The 23,349-nt window shown below is 39.6% G+C and overlaps 1 protein-coding gene across 6 annotated transcripts in view; it reads right to left on the reverse strand.

Annotated features, from left to right (window-relative positions):
• Nucleotides 1-3,945: 3,945 nt before the first annotated feature.
• CDK8 (cyclin dependent kinase 8) overlaps nucleotides 3,946-23,349 on the reverse strand; it is an 87,502-nt gene continuing 68,098 nt past the window's right edge. For 3 of the 6 annotated variants that reach the window (XM_049823030.1, XM_049823034.1, XM_049823033.1), the window contains 7 exons: nucleotides 22,058-22,201; nucleotides 19,873-19,942; nucleotides 18,764-18,836; nucleotides 11,633-11,730; nucleotides 10,149-10,227; nucleotides 9,871-10,029; nucleotides 3,946-5,239 (listed from right to left, as the gene is read on the reverse strand). In XM_049823030.1, coding sequence (XP_049678987.1) covers nucleotides 5,114-5,239; nucleotides 9,871-10,029; nucleotides 10,149-10,227; nucleotides 11,633-11,730; nucleotides 18,764-18,836; nucleotides 19,873-19,942; nucleotides 22,058-22,201 — 749 coding nt within the window. In that variant the 3' untranslated portion in view covers nucleotides 3,946-5,113. The remainder of the gene's footprint in view (nucleotides 5,240-9,870; nucleotides 10,030-10,148; nucleotides 10,228-11,632; nucleotides 11,731-18,763; nucleotides 18,837-19,872; nucleotides 19,943-22,057; nucleotides 22,202-23,349) is intronic. The other 3 variants (XM_049823031.1, XM_049823032.1, XR_007508826.1) reach the window with 3 other exon arrangements.

The following is a 23,349-nucleotide window of genomic DNA, read 5'->3' on the forward strand; positions in this document are numbered from 1 at the left end:
AGGAAACGAAAACACATCCCAAAAGCACGTGCTGTAGTCTATCCTCGGTGTTTCTACAGGCGTGGGGTTGTGTGCCAAGATATGCCGCGCTGCTTAAATAACCAGCGCTCCTGCACTAGCCCTTTTTCTCCACTTCCCCCGACTCAGGTGGAATATCCAGCCCACCTAAGTAGGACCAGAAACGCAAAGGGATGGTTAAACTCAGTCTGAGGGCCAATGAAAGACACCGTAATCCTGGCGGGCTGAAAAGTGCTTTTCAATATCTTGTGACACGGGAGCTTTCAGAGCAGTCACAGAGCTTGTCCAGATTCCCATCCTGGGTTGGAGCTGGTGTGTGTCACCCCAGGGCAATGGCTTCATTAACATCAGTGCTGGTGCCAAGCTCTACATTGCAGGATCCCTAACTAAAACCAGTCCTCTGGAGATAGCTACCTTCTGCCATCGCTGAAGCCAGCTGCCAAGATAAGGACTGCTTAAAATCCTCGAGGAGAGGAACTTAATCGCAAGAGTCCTAGTGGAAGCAGCAGCTTTGTTTCTGTTTTGCTTTCAAAGGGTAAGCACCTTTTTCTCTACCTCTCCTACTGCTAGAGCAGTTTGTACATCCCATCATTCAGATGTCTGACATACTGTTTCACAAAGTGTTCTTTATCCATAGCTCTGACAAGCAAATTACACTGAATTAAGCTCATCTACCTTGGTCCCAAGGGATGCTGGCTATTAAAGTGTCTCAGAACTGGCATCCAGAAGCACTGTCACCACTTCGCCTAGAGGAAGATGCTGAGACGGCTGTGCTACCCAACGAAAAAGGGCTGCTTTATTCAGGGGTATAACTAAAATAACATACAGAGAGCACCACGCTATTCAGCCCTTTCACAGAAAATAGGCTCAACTTACAATGGCAACAACATTTACTCCAAATGGCAGGTCTGCAACTTCACCACTGGCTCCAAGAAATAATTCATGTCTTTCCTTTCTGATAGACAATAACCAACAGGACATCCTGCAGGCACCATCCCATCGTCATTATCCCACTCACTGGCAGTCAAACTGCCTAACCGTGCCCATAAAACCATTAACAGCCACCATACGTGGAAGGTAGAGACCACAGCTTGCCTTTTAGTGAAGCCAGGATGGGCTTGGGGGAGATACCACAGGAGCTGCTTATTGCTGAAAGAGCAATTTTAGAAAGAAATTGATGGACACTGGGGAACAGCACAAGTTATTTCTTTACACAAAAACTTCCCTTGCAATTGAGTCCAACCCGTGTTCTCACTAACTGCCACCTCTGCTGGGGTCTGAACAGGCAAGAGACATACAAGAAGGTGAAAACGATAGGAACAGCTTCCAAGATCCTTTTTGACAGAACTTCAGGCCGTGTCATATGACGTGGCTAACTCTTCACGCTTCACTCACACTCTGCTCATGCTTTGCTGTCGTCTTGTTCCAGTTAGCAAAGGGGAGTTGAGTTGACGCCTCTTCCTATAAAATAACATCCTAATGACCAGAAATGGTAATATCCTAACGATCAGCCTCACAGAAATGTGCTGCTTTGTGCAAAGCTACCACGGATGCAGTAGCTGATGAGACGCTCAGGACTTGGGATGCTGATGGCCCTCAGCAGAGAAACACGGGAGGAACTCGCTCTTTTCTTTTGGAGGAGCCCATCGAGCACAAACGAGACGCCAAGGACCCCGTTGGAACAGGCGATGGCACACACCCGCCACCTGCGTGAAGCAACTCCCCTGAGAAAGCAAAGCGTGGAAACATAAACCCCATAAAAATTAAGCATTACACACAGAAAGTAAAAAGGAACTTGGAGAGACGCGTTTGCTCACTCCTCTCCTGCCCTAGCTGCCCAAAGACTTGATCGCCTACCGATGAACCACCCCAGACCCAGAAGAGACTCTGCCCAGCAGTTGCTTCAGAATGAAGGGAAAAGGAAGCTGAAAGAAAACCACAACTAACACGGGCCTACCCCTCAGCTGGGCATCGCTTGGGCACTGCCATAGGCAATTCAGCGAGTTCACTGACTATTTTCCGATTTATATATACACACACAAGAAATGACAGGACAGAAACCATCTCCTATTTCCTCCCTCAGACTGCTCCTCCTCTCCATTAATGCTGAAACCCTCTTTAAAAGGGATCATTGCAAAAGTTATTTATTTCTTCTTAAAGAAGCTGGGTTCTTATGAGGTATAATAAATTCAGAGCTGCCACGAGCTAGGCTTGCTGGGAGTGCCAAGGTGAAAGTGCAACAGCGTATTTATCCTCGTGACCAAGTTAAGCTTGTAGCCCATTTTCAACGTAAGCCTACTCTAGAAAACTTGTTCTTTAATCAGAGGAACAGAGACAGGCTCCCAGACTCCAGCTATTTGAAATACGCTCAGATTGGTCCAGATAATTGTTGGTGAAAAATGAAAAGCTTTCAAGTTCTTGAATCTAGTAACAAAAGCTAAGCCCTCAGTATTCTTAAAACCAGTATTAAAAAAAAAAAAACCAACAACAAAAACCAACCAAAAAACCTTATTTGATACAGAAGATCATTTATAATTGTCATGAATATGACAAGATTAACCTTATCTGTAATAGAAATATACCCCACCTTGAAGGTATTGGAGGTTATAGCAAGCACTGAAAAACCTTTTCTCTCCACAGTTCTAGAGAAAGAAATCTCAAATTCCTCCTCCAAGACATCCTCCTTCGAGACATTCCTCCTCATTGAAACATCAGAACCAGTCAAATACTAAGATTTGACTTCCCTGAAGGATTTCAGTTTGTTGAGGTAATCTGCAATGTCTACTAAAAATGGAGTAGGAATGAATTAAATTACTGTGAGGAGCAGACTATTTAGAACTAAATGTAGAGTATAATTTAGTTTCATTATAATTAGTTGATAAGTTGCATCTTCATCTCAAACACCTTCTTAATAGGAAAATTAAATTCAAGTGCAAACTAATGGCAAGAGTCCTTTTTGTCAGTTGGACGCATTTCCCTTTGCAAAAATGAAATTACTGCCAGCCTGCTACTTTTAAACAATGCAATGGAGACACCACAACATACTGGTATCAAATAAGGTTTGCATTAATCTGAATAATATTAACTATTATGCATTAATATGAATATGCATCAATAAGAAAGCAAAAAATCTAGGCCAACGGTACTTTAGCCAAACAAAAGTTACTCTTGTTGCCATTTCAGTACCTGGTAAGAGTCTAGAGAGACTAAACAGGCAAGTTCAAGGCCCATATATAAATTATGGAAAGGACAAAAAAAGGCTTTAATCTGAAAAAACAAATCAAAAAAAGTTTAAGGCACTCCCATAAACTGCACTCAGGTTTTTTCTTTAGTTTTAAGTCTCTACTCCCCTCAGATAATTTCATCTTCACCTCAAACATGGTTTGCATTTCAGGCTGGCTACCGATTTGGTTATTCTTTTGCCCCCCCATCAGCAGCTCGGTGCATTTGAATGGATCATATTAGTTGATATTCACACTCCATGAAGCACTCGCAGAAAAAAATCCTGCATGTATTGCATATATTTATGTCATAAAATCATGGAGTGGTATTGGATACCAAGATAAGAACGAGTTACAGAAACCTTAGAACTGTTCAGACAGCAACATCTCTGGATTTTGTAGATGAAAAGGAGCTGTCTAATCTATGAAACGTAGCTAGTAATAAACCCACGTTCAGTGTTTCTCCAGCTGATCAGCTACATGTACACAACAGAGGTAAGGACATTTTACTAAGGCACTGTATTTTTTTCTGCTATTTAAAAAAAATTAAATATATATATCCTTCTCAGCAGTTAATGGAATCCACTTGCAAGAAAAATTCCTGTCAAGATACTGTTTCTCAGGACACAATCTGATACAGATGTATGATGGGGGAGCGGGGTGATGTCGCTGATAAAAAGGAATACAGGCAAAGGTCATATGCAGATTTATGAAAAATAAATTTATTACATAACACCTTGTTTTAACAATGTTTGATTTTTTTTTTATTCAGAATACTTGTGTCATTCATGTAAAATAGTTTGATACAGTACATTGTATGTAAGTTTTTCCTCATAAATTCTAAGGCTCTCCTAACACCTTGATCCTCTGCTGTAGGAATGGCACCCCTAAACAACGTGCGAACATTTAAAAAAAATAATTAACTGAACAAAATTTTAAATCCACTACACCAAGCTGGTTCTCAAAAATCATGACAAAATATCTGAATGGATGCCGCACCTTTTTAGGAAATATCATTCATGCTTTTTTAATCCCAAAGCATGCTCACAAATCATTAACACCAACAGGAAAAAATAAAAATAAAACACTGTCTATGACAATCATTTTAGTTTGTTTGCTGAACCAAACATGTTTATATCAATGACGACATACTTATCTTACTATCAAATAGCAGCTTTAATACCAGTCAAGTCATAGATTTAAAAACAAAACTAAAAACTTATGCTGGAAATTAATCTTTGGGACATTTGTAATCGCTGGAAAAAAATGCAAAGGTTCTCATGTTCTTAAAAAAATCTCATCGTAGCAATCGTGTCGGTCATAAAACATTGATCGAGGTGGAAAATGAACCAACCCACAAAAGTCACTAAAAATAAACGTCTATCAAAACTGTCTCAATCGGAGTCACGGTTAGTTTGCTTTTTTGCCATGGTCACATATACTGTATGCTTCAAGTACCAGTTCAAAGATGTTGTGTACTATTGGTCAGATAAAGTTGTTACATCAAGAGAATTCACCACATACGACAACAAAAAATGCTTGCCCCTAGCACATTTCACAGCTTCAACTGCTACAGACTGTCACTGAAAAAAAAATGCATCGGTCAGTCTGAACCATGTCAAGTAAACTATGGAAGTAGCATATCCACAACACAAACTGTGCTAGCACTTTCTTTTCAAGTCTAACCCCCAAAACGGGTACGACGGGGGAGCCACTACTCCGCTCTGTGGAAGGGGGTGGATCGTGGCGGTCGGACAGGTTGGAGGTGCGGTTTTACAGTACATTCTCGTGGCCCAAGCCAGGTTCCAGGCAGGCAGCTGCGCGGCCGGTCCTGCAGCATTAGCAACAGTGCATTGACGTTATTGGGATGCAGCTCAGTACCGGTGCGTCTGATGCGAGTACTGTGGCGGCTGTTGGGAGGTAGTTGAATATCCCATGCTGCTCTGTGGCTGTGATGTGCTTGGTCCGGGGTTGGGGTAGGCAGCATGGGGGTTGGAACGCTGCAGAGGGGTAAAAGCAGAGGAAAGGCAATCTTTCGTAAGGGGTACACCGCAAGACAGTTTCACCTACTGATTTATTTCTTCAAGAGGTCCCGAGCGCACGCGGTCTCAAAGCAGCTGCGCTTCCAGGCTTCTTTTCACTTACTCCCATTACAGCGGGTGCAGGTATGAACATCGGGAATACCAGATTAGAAAGTGACAGTTACCACCCTTCAGCTATCCATCCTAATTACCTCCTGCGAATCTACACCCATCATAGTCAAACCTCCAGCCAACCCTCCGGATGGCTACGGTATGCCTGCATGCGGGACGAGGCTCCCACCACTCACGGCGGTGGTCTTCTCCGCTTGCTCCCTTCCCCTACCAAGACGGTATGTCGGGGTGGGGGTCCAGACGGTGCATCTGACTGCTGAGGAGCCACTCTGCATTATTCTGGAGATTTTCCTACACAAAGGATATGCTTGCCACCCTTTTGTGTGACCTAGGAGTAAAGGCTGACAGCACTCTGATTATTTAGGCTAAAGCGTCATCTAGCAGCAGCCTTACAAACGAAGAGAGAGTTAAAGACAACAGCCACACGCTTCTCAGTGGAACCAGATATTTCAGGGGGAAACGGCCATAGATTGTTGCTTGGGAGGTTCAGGTTGGACATTGGGGGCAGGGGGGGGAACATCACTAAGAGAAGAGTAGAGCACTAGAAGAACTTGCCTAGAAAGGCTGAGAAGTCTCCATCTATGGAGGTTTTTACGAGTCAGCTAAAGAAAGCCATGGCTGACCTGATTTCGCATTAGCAACAGTCCTGCTTCAAGTGGGAGATTGGGCTAGATGGTCTCCAGAGGCCCCTTTCAACCAGCATTTCTACAATTATTTGAGTGGAGCATTCATCACTGCAAGAAGCTCTGAGCAAACCAGCAACTGCCTACTTCAATTTTAATCTAAAAGTTAGTTATTTACACATCATGCATTATAAAGGAAAAAGGACTGCATGCGAGATTGTCAATCTAAGCAAATGACCAGTAGCATTTAACATTTAATTAAATTAACACAATTCCAGTACCTTACTGTGCTGGTTTACATTTACGATAAGCTTTACACACGCACAAATTTTGCAGTGTTTAGAGACTGCTGTGTAACTTCTGAACTCTTGACCTTGCAAGACGTATTAGGATTTTTAGAAAAAGCTGCTTCTAGTAAAGGTCTGGAAACTTCTCTAAGGTGAATATTCCAGGACTAGGGTATTGCTAGTGAGACCGGAATACACAAAACTATGGTGCACCAACATCCTGAAAAAGTAAAATATTAAAATAGCTTTACAGATTTTATAAGTCACAACATAAAATAATAAATAACAACTCCATTTTTTCCTGCCGTTCAGAATGGAAGAATGGAAGCTGTCGTCAGGATGCTGAGATGATGGCAGAAATGAAAAGGCAAACTCTACTTGTTAACATATGCTCACAGGACTGAGCTAATTCTCTAGTGGCGTACAGTGTGTAAAGGGGAAGAAATGGCTGGACCAGCACTTAATGCCAGCAGCAACGAACCAGCGCTGCTGAACGGCCCCGTTAACACAGTGACTGAACTTTTGTGACATCTGCCTTCACTCTTGAGAGACGGACTAAGTCACTTGTCAACAGAAGTGTCACAGCTCTGGGTCACCCTACCCTTCTCCACTTAACAAATACAGGATGTGCTTCAGAGAGCAAAAATCCCCTGAATATTCTTTTTGCCCAAGCGTGGCTCCTGTATGTAGGAAACTATCACAAGTTTAACCATTTAAAAACTGACCATTCTTGTCAGTTAGAAGTCAGGATGCAGAAAGTGTTTACAAGACAGTTCTTATTTTAAGACAGAGGCAATTAAAAATCATCAGATTCTTCATGACACCCAGCGCAACAAATGGCTTCTGATCAAGAAAAAATGTAAATATTCAATCCTTTCTAAATACCATTAAGCACCCAGAGGGTTATCACAAGCAAAAGCTCAGAGTAGTGGAAGTGCTCCAGTCTGTTTAATCACATTGCCTTTGGAAGTGTCACACTGCAGATTTACACGAGAAGGCAAGGAAGTCTGTGTGCCACGTGTCTACCATTTTTGTGCGTGGCAGAAAAGGATACAAGGTCAACTTGCTTTGCAGAGAGTAATTTGACTTCTGAGTGGATGGAGAAACTGTCTTAGTGTGCCTTGCCCAGAAGATGGCAATCCTTCTTCACAAGCTTTATATGGGGAATTTGAACAAATTAAATGAAGAACAAAGGAACAGGTGTTTGATTAAAACAGAGGGCTGTATTGTAATATTTGTTTGCTGTCTCCTCAAGTTGCAGGATCAGAAGCAAAAAATGTGAGGAATTTTTTTCAGGGAGACCTGCTTCTGTTCCAATGCCAGCAAGCTCAGGTCTCCTCCCTTTGATTACCAGAACAAATCTACCCACTGCCTTCTTGCAAGACTGGGGAGGGGAGACTTTTTTTTTGAAAACCCGGTGGTTTGCCTCCTAGAAAGACAGCAAAAAGATTAGTCAGGAGCAGGCAAGTTACCAATAAGAGCTCCTGAGAGAGCAAGTAGCAGTTATCACTCTCTCAAGGCAAAAGTATTCTGAAATTATGGTTGTTGACAAGGGCTGCCCCCAGCTATAATCCTGGGATGGATGTCAGAGTACAAAAGTTTTGATGAGCATGAGCTGAAAACAAACCAACATCAACTCCTGCCGAGGCTATTTGGGTCTTCTGACTTCTCAACGAGCAAACCTCAGCTCTTGCTCCCAGAAGTGGAAGCTGAAGTTTGTTCAAAATGCCAAGCTGCAGCAGCAAAATGAGGTGAAGGGCATGAAATAGGGCATGTAAATGGGGCTCCCTGACACAGTACATGCAACCTCTGCATCCATCTCCTTAGATATGTGACTCAACACGAGGGGAAGATTAAGAGTTACAGCTACATTTGCCGCCTTAAAAATACACACAAAGAAGTGGCAGAAAAAGCCAGCTAGAAGGCCAAAACAGCTATTGACTGCAGTTTGCCAAATTGAAAGGGATAAAGCTCCTGTAAGAGAGCGCTCTGTGACGCATAATATAACTACAAGAAAGACGATGTTTATACTTAGAGGCACCCCACATTGCAGCACTGTAGTTAAGGTTGAACACTGTTTCAAATGGCTCTAAAAATTTACTTTGTTCAAGGAGAATGACTTGAGAACTAGTATGCTAATGTCCTGGAATAAGCTGAGCAAAGGCACTTGGGGACTGTATGAAGGGTCTCACAATAAGGCTCCTGAAAATGACCTTACTTTACATTTTTCAGTACTTTCACGTTTTGGCCAATGTTGGAAGTATACGGATTTATATAAGGTTGAGGGTAATGCCCCTAGGCAGCCTTTGGGAATATCTGATACTCTCAGGAACAAACTCTGAAATGCAAGATTTCAAAGCCCGTTGGTGCTTATGGAGAAACAGTGTCAAACTGTGAAAAGCAAGTTGACAACAGTAGTTTTACTGACACCGTTCTTTAACTCTCCCTAAGTTTTGCTACAGAATATAAGCATAGCTAAGTGGTTTCCAATATTAGGGTCTCAGATTTAGATATTAATCTTTAAAGTAACTGAAAACACTGCCAGTAATTTCTGACTTCCCCATCTTTTGATTTCACCCAAGACTCTCTTCCAACTGGCCTTCTGTACTACACATTCCATGTGAACCAGTATGTAACAGTTCCTTCAGGCTAACATTTCTACCAGCATGCCTCCTCTTGAAATCTTCTGCTCCCTAGGCTTCCAAAATCTGCCACCTCTCTAACTGCTCCTATGCATATCATTTGAAGTCTTCCTTGCTCCTCTTTTGTAAATTCTTAGCTTGCATTAACTAAAGGCTCTGTCTGTGACCCTCTTCTCCCCAGTCTCCAAGAGTAACCTCATCCAAACCCACAAATTCAGGCATCATTCCCTGTGATGACTCTCAGATATTCTTCTGCTCCAGACAATTCTGATTTCCTAATGGCTGACCACAAGCTCGAACGCAGGAAGGCTAAAACAGTTTTCAAGTTTTCCTCAAGCTTTTTTCCTACACTCCTCCTCATGTTCCTCACTCATTGATTGCTACCACCTCACATGTCTCTTCAGATCTGTAATACTGGTCTTCCCCAACCTGGAATATCCCTTGGTCTTCAAAACAGAGATTATGACAGCATCATGTCAAGCCTTTCTGCTTGCCATCCAAAACACTGCTTTCCCATCCATTTGCCCAACTAAAACTCATGTTCAGATTCTTATTTCACAGCTTGTTTACTGCAATATCCTTTTCTTCCTACCATTACAGGCTTGTTCAAATAAGGAATGGTATTTTTAGGTGATACAGAGCGCAGCACAACAGGCTCCTGGCCCACAATCAGCATTTCCTAATATGAAAGTAATAAATTAGTAAGTGTAATAATCTCTGATCTTAATTTCATTACTGCTAACCTAAAGAGCATCAGCATATCAATTTACAGGCAAACCATCAACTAAATACAGCTGAGAAAACATCTAAAAGATGCCAAAAATACCAGCTAATACAGTGACATTTACAAAATGACTTTTTTAGCTTAAAGAAACACTGCTGTAAACATGAGAACCAGATACACAATATATGAATAAAATAAATACCTGATAGTCTGAGGTCATAATAAGTCCACCTGAGGTAGTGGTAGGAGGAACAACTCTCACTTTTTTCAGTGGGGGTCCCTGTGTGTGACTGTTGTCTTGGTTCCCTGGATGACCAGTTCCATTAGTATGGTTATTGCCCTGCTGCTGCTGCTGGTTCTTCTCAATTGTTTAAACACAAAAGAAAATTTCAACTCAAAAGCAGTACGTGAAATAACATGAAAACAGGAAATAGTGTGAAAGCCAGTGAAGCGTGATGATACTGTTCTTCCAGTACTTACTTTGTCTCCTTTATCATCTGGTTCTTCTTCTGTTAAAAATTCTCGTTTTGGGTAAGGGATTTGACAACCTGCAAAAACACTGCCCCCCAAAAAAGTCTATTTATCACTGTATTAGAACAGAAGGGTTAGACCTGTAAGATTCACACTTCACCCATGCTAGTTTCAAGTTGCCTGAGCCACAGCCTAATACCTGCAACTAATGAAGAAGTGTTCCCCGTCTTTCTTTCATCATATTCTAAACTTCGTAAACCTATTCACATTTATTTTTAATCTTCAGTTGCCTCTTATACACTCGTTTAAACTCCTAATAGTTTTCATGGTTTCTGGTAACTGGTGACCAAACTGGTGGCTGGAAAGGTACACCACCTATTAGATACCTGCAAGAGCACAAAGAGCTATCTTAATCCAGCTATCGTGTAATTCACAATCCCAGGACTAACTAAAAATACTCCTGGAAACTCCACTGTCTATTAATAAAAGCACCTGGAACAAAGTTTAAAAATAACTAGAAGTTTCATCTGTCAGTTCGTATCTCATGGTCTGCATGAATTTGCTACTGCTAGTGCAAGCTAATGTTTACCTGCCCTTAATCAGTAGAATGTATTTATAATAAAGTCTCCATACACCTGTTAGCATTACTCATTGTGTATTCACACTAAAATGCCAACCTAAAGTTGAGAAAAGCGCCAAACACTGTCCTAAAAGCAGTTCCTGCAAAAGCAAATAATTCACATGACAACATTAAATCACAGAGACAGGTCAGGAGCTGTTATAAATAATTCAGTAGGCTTTAGTGAAATAATTTCATTTTTAATTGATTGCTTATAAATATACATACTATATTTTATAAATTCTTCCCTAGATAATGGTAGAGAATCATACACAGGATGTACTAATAGCTTTCCTAAAAAGGTGTACAATCATGCTCTCTGGCTAGTCTTTTGGGAGGGGGGCTTAATTTTTAATGAAATCATTCATTGTCCCTAAATTTTCTTCCTCTTGTAAATCTCCCCGCGGAAACAAAAAAGAGGGGTGTCTACAGAAAATGGATTTAAGTCTTTAAGGATGACAGCACAGAGACACAGAGTTGACTTCCCCCACCCACTGAATTTACAACAAAGGCTAAGACAGAAAAATGTAAACTAATTAGAGAGTGTCATCTGGCATTCTGGAGCAGAGAAGTGGACCTGCAGGCACTTAGCAGTTGTCTACAAAGATCTGTAGCATGCATAATCAACCTGTCAGTGAATAACAAGATTAGTGCTGCGACTAATAGGATCAAAGTTCCATAAAGCAAAGAGATTAATAAGAATGCTACTTAATTTTAAAAACCACAAATGGCATTTTAGTGGTTATAGCTTTCTCTGGTTGTTAGACAGTAAGTATTTAGCTCAATACTCACGAACATATTTATAGCAGAGAGAAAGCATGCATTTCTAAAGCATCCCTGGATGTACTGATAGGTTAATAAACTGACCACTTACTCGGATGTGGGAAGAGGATCTTCTAAGAAATAGGGATCCTGCATAGCCTGTTCTGAGGTAATTCTCTTTATTGGATCCATAGTGAGCAATTTCTGAAGCTGCAAAAAGAAAAGATAAAAAAGCACTGCATTACCAAAACTGTTTACAGAAACTTGACTGTATTATTCCTGAAAGACAAGCTGATACAAACGTGTCTGAACTCAAAACCCTGATCATAAATGGCATAACCACAATCTTCTCTCTTGTTAAAATAGTAACTTCATTCCCCATCAAAACCCACCTATTTTAACTTGCAAAAGCCCGGGTCACTCAGTTCTAGTCACAAACATTCTAACAAAAACATTTAAAGAGTTTCCACAATGCACCGGCAGCTTTAATCATAGAATCATAAAATAGTTTGGGTTGGAAGGAACCTTTAAAGGCATCTAGTCCAACACCCCTTGCAACGAGCAGGGACATCTTCAACTAGACCAGGCTGCTCAGAGCCCCGTCCAACCTGACCTTGAACGTTTCCAGGGATGGAGCATCGACCAGCTCTCTGGACAACCTGTGCCAGTGTTTCACCACCCTCAGCCTAAAAAATTTCTTCCTTACATCTGATCTAAATCTACCCTCTTTCAGTTTCAAGCCATTACCCCTTGTCCTATCACTACATGCCCTTGTAAAAAGTCCCTCTTCAGCTTTGTTGTAGGCCCCCTGGAAGGCCACAATAAGGTCTCCCTGGAGCCTTCTCTCCTCCAGGCTGCACAACCCCAACTCTCTCAGCCTTTCCTCACAGGAGAGGTGTTCCACCTCTCTGATCATCTCGGTGTGCCTCCTCTGGACCTGCTCCACCAGGTCCATGTCTGTCCTGTGCCGAGGACCCCAGAGCTGGACGCAGTACTGCAGGTGGGGTCTCACCAGAGCGGAGCAGAGGGGCAGAATCCCCTCCCTCCACCTGCTGGCCATGCTGCTTTTGATACAGCCCAGGGTACGGTTGGCTTTCTGGGCTACAGGCGCACATTGCCGGGTCACTTCCAGCTTTTCATCCACCAACACCCCCAAGTCCTCCTCTCTTTAATGGTCTGTTCACTTCCCACAAGAAGATGTAACATGCACATATTTAACCTGGTTTCTTCAACTACACTGCACTTAACAGGAAGCAAAATCATATCCATCTAAATTCAAATAATTCTTAGCAACTAATAAACAAAAGTGATTCCATGTACATTATTGTTCATTATTTAGTATTGTTGTATTAGTACATCTCCACTGTCATCCACGGTATTTTAAAGATGTTATATGAAGTCAGTCACTCCCTCCTTAGAAAATCTTTGTGCTGTAAAAGAAAGTAATCACCGACACGTTCAAAAAAACCCACCTGGCCAGATAACTTTTTAATCACCCACTCCAGTGTGTGCTTGTTTATTCTGACAAATATAGACTCTCAGACACACCTGCGTGCCATGTGCTGCTCAGAAGAGCACTTGTGCAAAATCTTGAATTTTAGTTGATTTTTTTGCATGACATGATGCAAAATACCCTAGAGAAGTCTAATAAGCTGTTTCCTCCATAAGCACATCAAGTCTGAGCTCTGGTGCTTTTGCAGTGTAAGACCTCAGCCTTTATCTTTGTAACAACTGGTGAATCAGGTATCAACTACATGAAAAAAAAAATCTTTCCAAAATGCCCGTGTTGGTTAAAAACAATTAAAATGACCACAAAGTATAAATATACAGAAGACAAAGCAAAGCAAAGTATAATGTTTTACAAAATAGTTGAACTCAGTTCAACTAAAAATCCAGCAAAACCTTACCCTTTGAGACAGCACCTCTTACCCTCATTGGGAAGTGTTAACAGAGAGCTAAGAAGCACACTAGGTATTTGCTGCCTGATGCCCAACTTTAAAAAATGGCATACAAGATGTTTCAGTAACAGATAGCAGAGCAAAAATCCTAAGGTAATACACAAATGAAAATTTAAGAAAATAAGATCGACCTAACCAAAGCAAAGGGAAAAATGTGTATGAAAAGAGTTACAAACATTGCTACTTAGATGGACATGCTGAGAAATGCTTAGGATACATAACCAGGAACTCCTCTTGAGTAACTTCAAATACCAATAACAGACATGAAGTCTAAATTCAGCGCAACGTTAAAGATTGAAAGGTAATTCTAAAAACGCTTTTTACTGTTTGTACTGTTTTTACTCTTCCACTCTCATTTTGCACATATGTAAACAATTCAGAAGGTAGCTGGACTTTATACATTTGTCACTGCAGCATCTCAACAGTGATTTTCAATAAAAACCACACCAGAAACATCATGCTGTCTCCACGGGTTTGAAGATTTTTCTCTGTTTTACGAATAGCAGACCAGAATGATTTTATTTAACTCTAGCAGTGAACTGCAGTGATGCATTCTAAAAGTAAGTGCTTCATGTTCAAAAGGTCTGCCGTATGTGCATATACTTCTCCCCATCCACCCAGCAATTTTGTGGAATATGGCTGTGCTGGACAAGCAACGTATACGCGCAGAATGAGAGAACCTTCAGATACTACACAGAAGGAGGAAAACAGTGAGTTTTCATGTTTCACCACAGAACACATTGTCCGAGGCAAACCTACACCATGATGTATTGTCAAAGACAACGATCTTTAAAAGAAATGCTACACTTTCAGCCTATAGCTTTTTTTTTCCGTCATGGATCTAACAAGATATGCAGAAACTACATATGCAAATAATATTCACTTTACACTTGCTATTCATGCTTTTCATGGGATTAAATTCACCTTTTTATAAAGATTCAGTGTCACGATCTATGTCTGAACTGGTCATCTCCTTTCACTAGCTATTAAGTGAGCAGACACAACCACAATGCAGACCTCCATGCTGCAGATAATTGAAGTTAGGGAAGTACATTTTCTCTTCTCAGCCTTCAGTTTTAATGGCATGGTTAAGAACATAATAAATATGTATTACCACCATCAATCCAGTTTTGTTTTTCACATTGTCAACAAGGACTCACAATAAGTTATTTCAGCTCTCTGAGTCTGCATGTAGTCTTTGTAGAATATCGGTTTGAACAGAACAATTGCCATTCTCTCAAACAGCTCAAAAAGCAATTCCAGGAGCCACAAAAGGAGAAGGCAAAAAACAAGAAAGAAATGCCAACATGCTGAAAAACATCACAATCAAAAAACATTGCAAAATTCTGGAATCATTTCTCGCAATTCAGTTATAAAGCTGTCTGTCACATGCCAACAAGATGTGAGCAAACTTGGTCATAATCAGCAACAGAAAACAGAAACCATGAAAAAAGTTTAATGATTGTGCAACCATTACCACATAGGGGATCAAAACTCCTATTTTGCCCCCTTGTTCAGGTGCCAGCACAGAAGTGAATCTTCCACCTATTATTACAAGTATTTTCTACCTTAAAAACTGTTCAATTAAAAGATCACCTGGCCGAATGACATAACAAAAATGCAGTAAACTATGTATCGGCAATGAATGGGACAATCGCCGCAGTTGATACGGACCACGGTAACCAAATGAAAGATGACTCAATTAACCAGGAGCAGCAGCCACGTACCCATTTTCTAGGGCATAAACAAATAAGGGGGGGAGGGGGGGGTAATCAGGGAAGTGAAGTGGAAAAAATGTAAGCTGCAAAAGCAGGAAGGAGCCAAAGTTGTCTCATGTAACACATCAGTTCCATGTGTGAAAAAGGACCACGTGCATGAAGGTCAGTAAAGAGGGAAAAAGTCTGGTTAATTCAAGTTGGGCAATCAAAACATTTCATTTTTGGCAATAACAACAAACTCTGGATTTACTAGTCCTGGAATTATTAATTCTGGCATAATTTACAACAGTAGATGTAGATAGTTTATCTGTTCTCATGCAGAGAGTAAAAGGGCTGTGAAACAGATTGTGGAAAAGAAAGATCTTGGAGTATCTCTGGAGGAACTGGTACGAAGAGATTCACTGAACTTGTTCAGGCTGTGGTGGAGGGACCCAAGGCATTCACCTGCAGTTCAGCCTACCCTCAAACTGAATGCAAACCTAAGGCACCTTCCAATTTTGACAGCCTCTGAACAGAGTTTTAAGATGTTACTTTGGTAAGACCAGGGTTTTTAAACAGGATCTGATTTTCAGTGAATTGCCCTGACAGACTGCAGTGGGTAGAAAACTGAGAGGATCCTATTAGAGCTAATTAGCAATAAACTTCACAGTACTTCCCTCACAATCTGTATCTATGGGAGGTACAACAGAACAAGGCTATGTCTGTACTACTAAATGCCCTGTTTTTTAGCTTGCATGACACTGAAACCATCCACATTGCATGAAGTGCTGTCTCTTGCTACCAGTTTAGTTGAGGGGAAGGTGGGTAGAGGTCCAAACTGGAGCTAGTGGGAGAGGTAGCAGTTGAGCAGAGTGTTCAATCAGGAGTCCATGCTCACTCACCTCCTGCTCCTCTTGTCTGGTACTAACAGATATGACCAAGGATGGAGGGGTAGTGGCCTGGAAAAGGACCGTTCCTTGATTTTGCATTTCAATGTAACCACTGCTTTTTGGTATAAACACAAGCATGCTGAACAGAAATGCTCAATACATTCAGTTATCACCCTGTTGTGATACCACAGGGAAAAAACGCTGTAGTAAGTGTTTTAAGCTATTCTCACGTGATTATTTTGTGTCTAATTTTGTTGTTCTATTGAAAACAATTTCTACAATTTGCAAGATTGGGAGAGCGAATGAGAAATTTCAGGTCAGTTTGGCCGGAGCACTCACAGCTTGTAAGAGAAGCTAGTTCATTCAGAGAAGGTCTTTTTATGGGCTGCCAAGACGTACAGCAAAGCCTGACCTACTCACTTCTCCCTGAGCTTGGTGTTGAGCCAGCAGAATGGAGAGTGGTGAGAAAGAAATAGTTGAGGAATCGAGGGAGGGGAAAAGCACTTACGTTACTTGAAGATGAAGTCACTGGCCATGTTATACAGGTTATTGCATGGAAAAGGTTTTTTACCTCAGATTGCCTAGGTATGATATGAAAATCTAATGCAACTAATTTTAATAGGCAGAACTGACTGAATTTTCTCAGCTGTTCACCAGTAGTCATAATAAGCCACCGTCAGATTTTGGTACAGCAACATAAGCTTAATTTTGAGAGCTTTAGACTCCAAATATGTCACAAGTCAAATTTGTAGGTGACAAGCAGCATGTTTGTTCTCAAAGAAGGTGGAGTTAGAAAGGTAAGTACTGATGCACACAGTTGCATAATTTTACAGAACACTGGCCTAGAGTGACTGATGAGAAAGAAATTCACTCAATTTGCTTTACTTGAGAGTCAAAGGATTAGTTTTTATATCCAAACCCCATTCTATGCAAAACATCATATTCAACAGATACTTCATGTTCATTGTTTTTTGCTTGTTGAATTACTTAACATAATCTTCAGAAATATTATTTAGGCTTTGATAGGAATATGAGATATTCTCTACTTGCTATGTCAAATGTATCTTTTTTTTAGAGTGTGTATTCTCATACTAAAACATTAGAACATCTTGGTAAATATTAAAAATGCATTTATGAAGCTCTGTTATAAATAGCTATGTGATAAAAACTGGATTAATTATGAGCAAAATGGGATGGACTGTTTTGCCCGTGCATAACAGGCACTTCAGTTCTTCATGTATCAACACAAACTATTTATGCATTACGTACAAATACACAGACTGCTCAGCAGCTTCCAGTTATGCCTGGATACAAAAATCCATAAAAAAAATCAGAAGCCTCTACCATAAAAGACTAGTTTCCTTGCTTGAGTAAACACCTCTAGTATTTCACCAACTTTTAACTTTAGAGAACAGAGACACATCACAGTAAATTGATGCATAATGGTACAACTACCAGGTAATCCCTCACAATGATTACTTAATTCGGCTGGTTATACTTTTGGTTTTAATCTGAACCTTGAATATACATTCTGTTTTAGACCAGTTGCAGTATAACTCATCTGCTTGGAAACCCCCATTCAAACTTGCTCATGAAGTATGCCAGAAGAAGAATATTGCCTCAGAGCTGCTGTGACTGAAGGATAAATTCCAAAATTTATATGGAAGAAAAACTACCGAACAGAAAAAAGATGGCTGCTTAAAAACCCTTGGGTCTGATCATCAGAGAAGGTACAGCTTCCAGTGACTTGAACAAAAGTCACATGGTCCTCAGACACCCAGGCCTCAACCACCTTCCCTTTTCTTCAATTTATTCCTCTCCTCTCCAAGACCAAAAAGCTTCCTGTTTTCTTCCCTTACTTCTGCCCCCCCCAAATAATATATCTACCTTATAATTCTAGCCTGAAAACATTTCATCTGGGTTGGAAACATGAAGATAGGGAAAATGTCCATTCAGAGAGACTAGATAAATTTTTTCTTCTGTGTGTGTGTGTATATATTTTATTTTAGAGACTTGAATGTTCTTTAAAACACAGAAGAAATGGCCCAATATAGTAATTTCTGAAACAACATAACGCAGGCACTTCCAGGGCTAAGCAAGTATATAATTTTAACTGGAGTCTTCATAAAAATACTTACACATTCTAGAGAGAAAATCGTTGTTGTAAGAGTACTAGGATGTTTTCATAAGAAAGCTACAAAGGATTAGTGCACCAGAAGACATACTAAAATTTTCTAAACTACACGTTAAGTCTTAATATTTTTTTTTTGTTTTAAGTCTGTAAGATGTAAGCTTAATAATGAATATGTAAAAAATTAGGCATTTAGGAATTTTTTAAAAAATAAAAAATAGGCTATTTAAAGTATGCAAAACAGCAAAATGGCTAAGAGTTGCAGCAACACTGCAAATATAATTACAAACTAAACATGACTTAAAGACTGAAAACTTCTGATATACTTGATACAGAACCTAATCCAGTGAATGACGCACAGAATCATTTTATCAACGTGAGAAGATAAAGTGGTTTTGCAAATCTCAGATTGCACAATATCAGTTATTCCTAACTTTATTTATAAAATACACTATAATATTTATAAGATAAACTTAGTCACAGAATACTTGACACTAGCTCAACTCTCAGCTTGAACATCTGTAACTTATATGAGGGTTTTGGGTTTTTATGCATGCAGGAACTTACCAAGTGAAATGCCTTACTATCTGGTTTAACTTTATGTTTTTCCATATATTTGATAAGGCTGCAGTTGGTATACCTAGAAAAGGAAAAAAAGTGACATTTCCAATATGCAAATCACCGATACTGCAAAGCTTTCTTAGCAGTCACAAAACTTATTAATAAGAACAGTTTAGTCTCTATTGCTAATCCACTAGGCAGGGCAAAACCACAACCACCAACACCAGAGATTGCTTAAAAATCAGACAGTACAGAAATGCATTTCTTTCCCTTACATGCTTGTAAAAACACATCACATCCACACGGAAAGAACACTTTTAACCCACATGCAAACAGCAAACTATCATGTGGATTTAAACTGCCTTTTAGCAATTTTACTACTATGCAGTTTCATTCTGTCTATTTCTAATGCCAGTAAACACGGAGATAAATACTAAGCCCGTCTTAACACTCTCCTACAATGCAGAGGTTGCTACAAGAACATCCATAAATTCACTTTTTTGAAGAGGAGCTCAGAACTAAGGGTTCTAAATGGTTACAATAGCATGGCAGGTGCAAGAAATGTATGTAACAGTACAGCCCCAAATCCCTCAGCATGGAAACAAGGCAACAGGGTAGGGTCTTAGGTGCAGGTATTAGACTCTGGCAACGTGACAGCAAAACTGAGAGGTATTCTTTTCTTTAGTCTTCGTAAGCTACCCTAGATACCAAACCTGACAATTATACCCACTGTTTGCTGGAAACAGTAGAAGGTAACCAGATCCCAGATCACGGGAAAATCGTTTCCAGTACCTCCAATTTGGAAACAGCCGTGACAAACTGTGCTTAGCAATCTTCAGAGCTGTGTGGGGTCTTACTGGCATCACGCATTTCACACCTGCCACCTTCCCATTTGCAGTCTCTCTGGCTACTCTTCTGATTCACACCACCTTGACAGGCCAAGTTCACCACTAGGAAACTACTTTATTTTTCTTTTTTCACAATCTAAGTCATAACCATTTCATAGTCCTTGTTTGGCATCTACATAGAAAACAACCTGAGCTACAAGAAATTTAGGATAGGAGGAAGAAGTAAAACATGCTTTCTTAGGAAAGCTCAGCTCAAAGCAGACTTACGTGTTTCTCCGGAAATCTTTCATTAAAGTTGAATGTTCAGGCATCTTTTTTATGTCTTCCCAATCTTTATCTGCAAAATCAATATTTATTAATACTTTTTTTTCCCTTGCCCCCCCCCCCCTCCCCCCCCCAAGTAAAACAAAGCCTTTCCAAGTATTTCCGTAGCCCTGATTTGGTTGCTGGTTTTTTGTTTTTTTTTCAGTCTGCCTCTCTAACCTTGCAGTTAGTTATTTCTTTGTACTGCTTGGCTCATATTCCTTCATCACCTCTTCACAATAAATCTTCACAATACGAAAACCTAAGAAGTTCCAGTTCGGGCTGATTAACTCAAGAGCTTTAAAAAAACCAGTCACCAGCTACAGTGAAGATCACCATATGCCCAAAAGACAGCATAGAAGAAAAACATGTCAGCCATTGCGCTTACAACCTTCAGGACTGTTATTTAATTTATTCAGGCACAGTCATGATCTCGGGACAGGAGTACACAAGACTCTCACAAATGTTCCTTCTAAGGGACTTCCCATTCTGACAGCACTGTCTTTAGTTACAGGAAAATGCCCAGGGGTACTGTGCAAATTTCTGCTGTCTCAATGTAAAGGAAATACTGTTAGCCAACAAAAGGTTAAGAAAAAGTAATATTTGCACACTCAAATTAAAGAATATTTCATCTCAACTTCTTTGTTTAGACAAAGCCCGAAACACACTTAAAAATAAAACAAACAAAAAAATCACTACCAGCACCTAGCCTCAAATGTATTACACTCTGTAACTCCTGAAAAGCCTCTGTGGGCAAGTAGTTTGATTCAAGTCAAATGTTTACTGAGACTTATCACAACTGCAGAACACTGGGAGCTTAAAGAATATTAAGTGAATAAATAAATCAGAGACTAATTATTATTTATTTAAATAAAAGATTCTCCTCTTTCCCTATTCCAAAGACATGTGAAACTGTTTCAAATATGGCAAATGTCAATTAAAAAGCAAAACATTTGCTGCAATTACATGAAAAACAATATTACTCGGTAAGAACCAAAGACCTTCAAAATCAAATGCAGACCATTAGAAAGGGTTATTTAAACCAATCAGAAAACAATAACGAGAATATCATCTATTTGTGTAAGCTACACAAAGACAATGTAAAACCCAAATGAAGTAAGAAAAACATAAGAAAAGGGTAAAATTCTAGGCTAAAAGCAGAATAGGACAGTATTGCTTAGAGAAGCAAAATTAAGGGGGATTTTCAAGAAAGTTAAAGTACTTCATGTGCAAAGGCAACACTTCAAGGAATCTCATACAGCAGCATAGAAACAATGAAGGACGTTGCTTCAGGACAAAAAAAAAAAAAGTCGAAGGGAAAAATAAGAGCGAATTTAATAACAACATTCTAGAACCACAGAAACATAAGAGTCCGCAAAATTCATGTGATAGGAAGAAGAAAGTCCACCAGAACAGTAAAGAAGATTATTATTAACAGCGGATGGACAACAGCAGGGAACACAAGCAGTGAGCAGAAAGATAACCAAAAAGTAAAAATAAGGCCCCTGTTATTCTGACATCTGCGATTGTGTGAACAGTAGAAGACAAAGCATTAAATGAAAGATGCAAGACAGCCTGTAGAAAAACAAGATATGACCAACACTGAGGGGAAAACGCAACAAGTGATATCCACATTGTAATTTGTTTTGGTTCATGCAACCTGTTCTTTGTTCTGGTTTGGAATAAAGAAATTTTTCTCCATATCACAAGCTTTCTACCAGGGGAAAAAGTAAAATACCCTCCCCTACTTCCAAATGCTATGTTTAATTTAGGATGAGTTAAACATCTGCATAATATTCACTAAATCTATAGATTTTTGCTTGGTTTCATCCAATCATCAGTCCCTTTCCAAATCTATAATCAATACTGAAGAAATGCAGAAATATTTCTTCTGATTTTTAATCATCCACCATTAAACATGATATTTTAAAATTGTAAAACATTGGTACATGTATGCACAAAGATAGTCCTATCATTAATAATAGGAAAATTATCTAATATGACCATTAGATTCTAGATTTATAACTCATGAAATAAAGACTGTGTTTGAACAGCTTTGTTGCTTTGATCAGCTGCCACCTTCATAGGCGAAGAAAGCAATACAGATATCTTTCTTTGAACAGCAGTGTTAAAAAAATACAGTATGTACCTGCAGGAAATCCCATTACATTGAATATTCTGTCCAGCTGGTCATGGTGATAAGGATTACTAGTTTTGATATCTTCTTGTCGACAATGGAATATTGGCTCTGATGTTAGCAGCTCTGCAAATATACACCCTATGGCCCAAATATCTTTAAAAAAGGAGAAAAGAAATTCAAAAATCAAATGGATCTTTCCAAAAGCCTCTTAGTGAGGTAAAATGTTATTTTTTAGCTTTTCAGAGATAAAGTACCTGCATTGAATATTTCAAGTTTCTATTGTGGAAGTGCAACACTGCCTTGACTTTTCCTTTTAGCTATGGATAGAGGTACACAACTCAGTAACTACAGAGGAGCTGAGAGAGTATCTAACAGGTTTTTGTGTGGTTTTTAAAGTGTAGTTATCATTTATTGCTGTAAAAAACTAATTTGATTAAGAAGAAAACCAAAGGAAACTATTTGGGTAACCATCCACACATAAAATACAAATGAAGAAAAGCCAACCAACATCTTGCCCGTTCACTGCCATACTGTCCCCACCAAGAAATGTCCCCTCTCTGATCAGCCACTGGGTTTCCGAAGTATTAAACAACCCCAAAAATACAAGCCGAAAAGCAGTGATAGTGGAATAAGATGTATGTTATCTATACAATCTTGTGGAAAGAGAGTAACAAGAAAATCGCTCCATGCCCACGTACCTCACCCCTTTTCTTGATCAACATTCATTAAAAAAAAAAAAACCCAAAACAAAACAAAAAAAACCAAACACCAACCCCCTTTAACTGTTGTGTCCCAATCTGCAAAATCAGATAGCCTGCATTTTCCCAGTTGTTTTCCTGATTTTCTTCTAGCATATACAAATGCAATTTTTAACTTACATAAAGTAATGCTACACTGAACCTTGAACGAACAAGAAAAGGTCATGAACAAGGACAAAAGCAAATGATGCAGAGAGCATAACCCCATTACTCAGTGTTTGTATACAGTCAGTTTTTATCTATGCTGACAAAAAATTACGTACTAAAGGCTATGACCATCCATGCAGTTTCACATGCTGCAAGCAGAAGAAAATGTCAGTAAAGAACATGCAAATACAACAAAATAAGCAGTTTAAAGGAACATATAAAGAAATGTATTTAATCTACAAAAGAAATATAGTATTAACAGAAAGGTAAATGAAAATACATTTAAGCCATAAACATTAGAATTTCTGACAAAAACACTGACACGATCTGAAAAAAATAATGCCCAAGGTCTGAGGAAAGAATTTCAGGTTACAGAAACAACACCATGTACGCCGA

Source organism: Accipiter gentilis, chromosome 19, assembly GCF_929443795.1.
Source record: "Accipiter gentilis chromosome 19, bAccGen1.1, whole genome shotgun sequence".
Lineage (NCBI taxonomy): Eukaryota > Metazoa > Chordata > Aves > Accipitriformes > Accipitridae > Astur > Astur gentilis.